At 37.9% G+C, this 8,086-nt stretch overlaps 1 protein-coding gene across 1 annotated transcript in view; it reads left to right on the top strand.

Moving 5' to 3' along the window:
* The first annotated feature begins 317 nt into the window (after positions 1 to 317).
* The window catches only part of ATG3 (autophagy related 3), a 34,045-nt gene continuing 26,276 nt past the window's right edge, over positions 318 to 8,086 (top strand). Inside the window, exons 1-2 of the mRNA XM_043474828.1 lie at positions 318 to 462; positions 4,652 to 4,693. Coding sequence (XP_043330763.1) covers positions 391 to 462; positions 4,652 to 4,693 — 114 coding nt within the window. The 5' untranslated portion in view covers positions 318 to 390. The remainder of the gene's footprint in view (positions 463 to 4,651; positions 4,694 to 8,086) is intronic.

The following is an 8,086-nucleotide window of genomic DNA, read 5'->3' as shown; positions in this document are numbered from 1 at the left end:
TACGGCAAGAGAGTGAGAGGAAGGGGAAGCCGGAAGGGGCGCGAGTGAAGCCTGGTGGAGAAGACAGCTCCCCAGAGGGCGAGGGGTGCGCGTGCGCCCGCTTCTCCCCGCCGACTCGGCCCCGTTGCCCTCACTCGCCGTCAGGTGATAGCTGGGCCGGGCCTCTGGCGCGCTGCTTGGGGCGAGAGGAGCGCGCGCCCTGCCGTCGCGCGGCGCGCCGGCCGCCCCTCCCCCTCGTCCCGTCCGTCCCGTCGCGACCCGTCCCCTCGGGTGCCGCCGACTGGGTGCTGAGGCGAATCGGCGGCAGCGGGGACATTTTCTGACTCTCGTTCCCTGCCCCGGCTGCCCTTTTCACGCCTTCGCGGGGCCGGCCGCCCCTCCGGCCCCAGGATGCAGAATGTGATTAACACGGTGAAGGGAAAGGCACTGGAAGTGGCTGAGTACCTGACCCCGGTCCTCAAGGTAAGCCGGCCATGCGAGGGGCTGGCAGGCACACGCTTGGCACTGCAGGGACCGAGGACCTAGCGCTGGGGTGTCACTGTGGTGTCCGGCGGGGAGCGGTGTAGCCAGCTGGTGAGGGTGGTACGCGGGGAAATGTGCAGCCCCCTACCGCGGTCTTAATCTGTTGGCGGAGCGACGCTCTGTGCGTCTGTACTCTTGTCTACTCCCGTCGGAGCTCAACTCCTCTGGGTACCTTGGGTTGGAAGGTGGTCCGCAGTTAGGTGGGTTTGAGAACGTTAAATCTTAACATCCGAAATTTTTTGAACTTTTAAAAGAAGGATTATTGCTTATCTTAAGTCAGTTTTTGATACTAAAATGACATGTCACTTTTTTCTTTCAAATTTCATAGTAAGTCTCTTATAATTAGGAGTTTGAAATAGTTGTGAATGAGGTCGCAGCTTTGTTAGATTTCAAAAGAACAAGGTGAAATTTGCAACGTTTTTTTTCAGTACCATTGAACCCAGTTTATAGGCAAAGCCCCTCTTTTTCAGGTTTTAAAATAGCTGAAACTAGTTCATCTTGGACGTGAGCAACCTGACCATTCTAAATACATAATTTTATTTTACATTGGCAACAACAGCATTTTAAAAGTAAAAATTGTGACATATTACCTATTTAACCGGTGACTGATTTCTTATTTTCAAAGATAAATTTCTCGAAGTGCATTCGAGTTTTTCTTTTATAACTCTTTCAGGGTGATTTTTCTGTTGTTATTGTAACTTTATTTTTCCTTTCCGAAAAGCAAGCAATGATGAAAACTAAATGAATAAGGATTTCTTGCTTAAATGTTTTTTTCTGTAAGTTTTCAATTAAAATTTTACATTTCTTAGTGTGGGGATGAAATACCCTTGGAAATGGTTCCTCTTTATTCAAGAAGTTACTCTTGTATTTAAAATTTTTACTTTACTCCCTTTCCAGGACAGTGGGAAATGTTAATCCTGTGTTTTTAAATACTTATTACTAAGAATTGTTTAAAATTATAACTTGCTGGGCCAAGTTAAAAAAAAAAGTTAAAAATGAGAACTCCAACACTTGGCATGCCTATATTTGTTTAGTGTGAAACCCATCCTAATTAAGAGTATTTAGTCTATTTTGAAATTGAAAATGATTTTGACATTTGAATCAAGTGATTCTTTTGCATATTATGCCATCTCTTCAGAAACATGTCTAACTAGGCATACAGCATTTAAATAATACATGCTTATTAAAACTTTTTAGTTTCAAGGAGAGAGGAGCAAGAGAAAAAGACTTCTTAAACATGAAACTGCTATTGACCAGTTGTATTTTACTGAACTTATAACAAAAGATTATGTTTTTAGGAAGCGTTCTACTTGTTCACCAAACTGAAAAAATGTGTTAGCTTCTTAGTATGTAGTTTTAGTAATAAGGAAAAAAGAACTAATGACCTTCTTCTTGTTCTTCCCTGTGCTAACTTCCCCTTTTTTACAAAGCTAATTCTTGTATTGATAGTTTCCTACTAGAAATGGGAAAGCAGGGAGAAAAAGCTAAATTCCTGGGAAAGAAAGAATGATTTCTCTTAGGAAGTAAAAGTTAAGAAAAATTGTGATTTGAAAGGCATATGTATAGTGAAAGCCAAAGTCCTTACAGGGATCTACAGTGGTTTTTGTTTAGTCACGAAGTTGTTTCTGACGGTTTTGCGATCCCATGGCCTGTAGCCCTCCACACTCTTCTGTCTGTGGGATTTCCCAGGCAAGAATACTGGAGTGGGTTGCTATTTCCTATTACGGGTGATCTTGATGACTTAGGGATTGAACTGGAGTCTCCTGCATTGGCAGGCAGATTCTTTAACACTGAGCTGCCAGGGAAGCCCATACTGATTTGATAAAGAGTCCTATCTCAACTACTACTGGTTTTTAAGCAAAACCTCTTGCTCGCTTTTGCATTATCTATCAAGAGCTCTCAAAAAAAAAAAAAAGAACTCTCTTGCCTTGGGTTTTGCATTTGCTCTGAAATGCTCTTCAGCATTTGGCTGTTTCCTTTTCTTAAGGTCTCTACTGTATAGTCACCCATCAGTGAAATCTTTGTTCCTTCACCATCCTATGTGAAATAACCATCTCTCTCTTTCCATCCCCTCTAGTATCCTCTCTGCCTTATTTTTCTTCCTGGTATTGATTACCATTTGGCTTTTCTCCCTGCACTAGAGTTTAAACTTATTAGGAAGACAAGGATGAATTTGGTCTATTTTGTTCACTCTATGTCTCTATTACTCAAATAGTGCTTAGTATGTATAATTTGGTATTTTTTTAATCAGTAATGTTCATAAATGGATCTTCATTTTTGTAAATTTCTACCATAAAATCTTATGTAAAACTTAAACTTTAGAAAAATTTGGTAAGTAACATCCTTACTTTAGGGAGAGTATGGTGTATACTATCTTGGTGGAGATGAGAATAATGGAAAGTATTAAATGTTTTAGGATTTCTAGGTTTGGTTTCTAGTATTACTCAATTTCAGTGAGACATTGGCTGAATTGTAAGATGTCTAAACATCTTAAGATATTTTTGCTGTCTTGTAAAATAATGATATTTAGTCATTTTACAAAATTATTTTGAGGTTTAGTGTTTGTATAAACCTTTCAATGTTTTTCCAAAGAGCTTTGCTCTAATGAAGCATTGATCACACTGTATTTTAATTACTTTCATGTCAGTTTCCTCTGCTACATAATCCTGAGGTCAGGTACCAGTGACAGATTATTTTTTTTTTCACATTCCATTACCTAGATGGGTGCCAGATAAATCAGTTCAGTTCAGTCGCTCAGTCATGTCTGACTCTTTGCGACCCCATGAATTGCAGCACGCCAGGCCTCCCTGTCCATCACCAACTCCCGGAGTTTACTCAGACTCAAGTCCATTGAGGCGGTGATGCCATCCAGCCATCTCATTCTCTGTCATCCCCTTCTCCTCCTGCCCCCAATCCCTCCCAGCATCAGGGTCTTTTCCAGTGAGTCAACTCTTCGCATGAGGTAGCCAAAGTACTGGAGTTTCAGCTTCAGCGTCAGTCCTTCCAATGAACACCCAGGACTGATCTCCTTTAGGATGGACTGGCTGGATCTCCTTGCTGTCCAAGGGCCTCTCAAGAGTCTTCTCCAACATCGCAGTTCAAAAGCATCAATTTTTCAGCACTCAGCTTTCTTCACAGTCCAACTCTTACGTCCATACATGACCACTGGAAAAACCATAGCCTTGACCAGATGGACCTTTGTGGCAAAGTAATGTCTCTGCTTTTTAATATGCTATCTAAGTTGGTTATAACTTTGCTTCCAAGGAGTAAGCGTCTTTTAATTTCATGGCTGCAGTCACCATCTGCAGTGATTTTGGAGCCCAGAAAAATAAAGTCTGACACTGTTTCCCCCTCTATCTCCCATGAAGTGATGGGACCAGATGCCATGATCTTAGTTTTCTGAATGTTGAGCTTTTAAGCCCACTTTTTCACTCTCCTCTTTCACTTTCATCAAGAAGCTTTTTAGTTCTTCACTTTCTGCCATAAGGGTGATGTCATCTGCATATCTGAGGTTATTGATATTTCTCCCCACAATCTTGATTCCAGCTTGTGCTTCTTCCAGCCCAGCGTTTCTCATGATGTACTCTGCATGTAACTTAAATAAGCAGGGTGACAATATACAGCCTTGACGTACTCCTTTTCCTATTTGGAACCAGTCTGTTGTTCCATGTCCAGTTCTAACTGTTGCTTCCTGACCTGCATACAGGTTTCTCAAGAGGCAGGTCAGGTGGTCTGGTATTCCCATCTCTCTCAGAATTTTCCACAGTTTATTGTGACCCACACAGTCGAAGGCTTTGGCGTAGTCAGTAAAGCAGGACGAGATATTTTTCTGGAATTCTCTTGCTTTTTCGATGATCCAGCGGATGTTGGCAATTTGATCTCTGGTTCCTCTGTCTTGTCTAAAACCAGCTTAAGCATCTGGAAGTTCACGGTTCACGTATTTCTGAAGCCTGGCTTGGAGAATTTTGGGCATTACTTTGCTAGCATGTGAGATGAGTGCAATTGTGTGGTAGTTTGAACATTCTTTGGGATTGGAATGAAAACTGTCAGGCAAATAGTTGCCCACAAATGTTTTTTCAATTGAAAGTGAGAGATAGTATAATACTGTTATTCTTTTTACTTTCTTTAGGAATCCAAGTTTAAGGAAACAGGAGTTATCACCCCAGAAGAGGTGAGTATCGAAGATATTATAAAGCTGTTCTACAGTTACAGAAAACTGGGTGACTTTTTTGCTTTATAAGAAAACATCTTGAAATTTAATCATGATTTGAGTAAAATTAGATCCTGTTGACTGTATTAGCAATCTTGAAAGGATTTCTACTTCCCATAAAAGAAAATGTAACTTCCCTCTCAGTTTGTCATTTCTCATATTTTTCTATAGTTCCTCTTTATTTAAAAATGAGGGTGGGAGAAGAAATGGAAAAGATTCCTATAGTCATTTATCATTCAATTATATTTGTATTATATTGAGCTGTGCCTTGAACTCTGATATTTGTTGTGTTTTGATTCTTTCTACCCCAAACATGAGTATTCATGGCTTTCCATTTGGAAACTTTGGCTTGATGCTTGGATATTAAGTTTTCTATCAGTATTCAGCTTACATATTTTATTGCTACATACTTAACACTGATTTTTTTCACCATTCTTTCACTTTTTCTACTAGCCAAACAATAATGAATCTGCTTAATGATGAAACTCATGGCTCTTTTATAGACCAATTGTGTTTTATTGAACTTTTAACATAGAATTATGTTTTGAGGAATCATTTTGCGTATTCATCAAACCTATATAATAAAAGTTTTCTTTTTCCTTTAGATAATTTATTTTGTTGTATTCAGAGAAATAAATTCTGGCCCAGAAGTCCTTTTGGACTCCAGTTTTATGAGTAGTTACAGTTATATCCCATGTATTTTTTTATCATTAATGAATGGCAAATAATTTCTTTAAGCTTCACCTTTAGCTCTCATTTAAAGTACCAATCATTGGCAATGGAACTTAACTCACTGTTTTGAAAGAAACATTTTGAAATGAGCCATGTTACGTGATCATGTTGTAAATTCCAAGACCTGAAGTCAAAGAATTAATTGATTTTTCAGTTTTCAATTGTGATGCAGTCTCTTCAGTCCAAATCCTTTTAAGTTCAAAGAATGGTGTGCTGAACTGACAATTTTATCTAAAATTGTCTTTATTTTTAGTGAAGACACATAGTGGTACTGACAAAACCTGGAAGATCTGCCTTCTAGACCCATTTCTCTTATTTCTCCTATTCTGACTTGGACAAATCAAGCTATCTAGGCACAGGCCTCATGTTTCCTCATTTTAAGATGAGTTTTGGCTTGACATTCTCTAAAGGACCTGTCTGCCTTAGACATCATAAGTTTAATACCTTGAATGCCAAGTAAAACTAAGTTTTGAGCTTAAGGATAGTATTAATGTTCCTGCCAGGTATAATTTAGACATGAGTCTTAAAACTCAGTGTCTAAAATAAAGAGCAGAGATGAATGTATGCTGTTTTTCTTGTATTTTTTGGCTTTATCGCCTCTATGTGAAAGTGACATTGATGAATGGATAGCTGGAGTTAGAGATGCAAGCCTGTGGTCATTGAATAGAATTAAGCTGTTTTAAAACAGCTACTAATCCTACAATGCACTTAATTGTATCATGAAGTGAGTTATAAATTTCCCCCTTTTTAAACAAATGCACAGCAAAAACTAGCTCAGTTGGGTACCAACCACATAATCCTGGAGTGAGAATAGAGCACAATTATAGGATTTAGTTTAGAATGAGCCTAGAGGAAGAAGATCAGAAGACATAAAACGCTTTGTTGTTGTTCAGTTAATAGGTTGTGTCCGACTCTTTGTGACTCCATAAACTGCAGCATTCCAGGCTTCTCTATCCTTTAGTGTCTCCTAGCATTTGCTCAAACTCATGTCCATTGAGTCAATGATGTTACCTAACCATCTCATCCTCTGCCATCCCCTCTATCTTTCCCAACATCGGGGTCTTTTTCAATGAGTCAGCTCTTAGCTCAGGTGGCCAGAGTAATGGAGTTTCAGCATCAGTCCTTCTAGTGAATATTCAGGATTGATTTCATTTAGGATTGACTGGTTTGATGGAACTACTATACTGATTTGATCTGTTCAGTTGTTTTCTCTTACTGTTTCTGGGCTTCTGGCTGTCAGCATTTAGCTGTCTTTTTGTTTTCACTGACAGATGTGGAAGTATTGTGTTTAAAACAAGGGACAAGCATTAATATGGTACTTTTTGGACTAAAAATACTTTAATGTACAACATGTATATGGCTTGAGTAAGTAGAGTACTAGTACTAAAGGATAGCTTGAAGAATAAAGCTGCTTATCAGAATGTTAACATTAATTCCATCTTGTTAGAGTTATCCAGTGTTTAATCACTAAGAGTAAGCAGTACTGAGAATTTAGAAATTTGACTCTTTCATTTGAACATAGGAAGCACGTAATAAAAATAGTGGCTACGCTCACGAGAGCAAGAGATACCATATACTAAATATCATTGCGATGCTATGTTCTTTTATAGTTTTCCTTACCTTCTAGAGTTTTTGTTATTTTTTTAATAGATATCACCAGAGGTGCTAGGGAATAAATACTAGAGTCTTGTGACCTCAAAACAATTCCATTGAAGAATTTTAAAATTTTTAATTCTTTGTTTTGCTTGCATTTTGTTAATACTTTTGTGTTAGTGATGAATTAATTCCTGATAACCACAGAGTTGTTATGTAGCATCTGGTTGCAGTGACCCAAAATGCATAAAACTTGGGGAAGAGGGTATTGCTTTCATTTGGGTTTTTGTCTTTACCTAATCACTTTAAATAGTCAAGAAATTCTTTAAATAAAAGAGTAGAAACATTTTGTAAAGTTGCTGTTGGGAGTATGCTATTAAATCTTGTTAATCTATCTTCTTAGAAGAAGTTACTCACAGAATTCTTAGGAGTTTTACTCTCGAATTAAAATAGGATATTACATATATATATATATACTTTTCTCAGAAAGGCATTAGAAGATTAAAGATAATGTAATTTTTTGCTATGTAATAAACATATGAACACTACGTGATTTTAAGTTAGAGCTGTTGTTGTGAAATAGAATTGGGAAAGTGTGCATATTGCTTGAGTCAGGACACTGCAGTTATGCTTAACAGACTCATTTTCTGCTTTTAAGAATAAGCAGAATTTCTGTCTTGCAATTAAGATCAGTCCATCCTCACGTATAATGGAAATTTTCAAAAGGTTAAACTATTTCTTTCTGAGTCTGTTTTTCATTTTTGAAGAAAAACAAAAACTTGTACAATATTCAACCTGACCAGAAAGTCCAAGATTTGTTAGGAGGATTCAATTTCTTAATTGTCTTGTTGTTTTCCAATTCAATCCAAAAGCTTCTAACTTTTCCCCATTGGTTGGCAGTTCATTTCTCTCTTTTATTAATCATTGCTTTAACAGTGTGAAAAAGCTTTCAAAATTATATATTACTTAAATTTTTTTAAAAAATGAAGAAAAACTGTACAGTATGAGGTAATAAACTATTCTTACATC

This window comes from Cervus canadensis, chromosome 7 (assembly GCF_019320065.1).
Source record: "Cervus canadensis isolate Bull #8, Minnesota chromosome 7, ASM1932006v1, whole genome shotgun sequence".
NCBI classification, from domain to species: Eukaryota; Metazoa; Chordata; class Mammalia; order Artiodactyla; family Cervidae; genus Cervus; species Cervus canadensis.
This window is presented reverse-complemented; position numbering and strand designations above follow the sequence as displayed.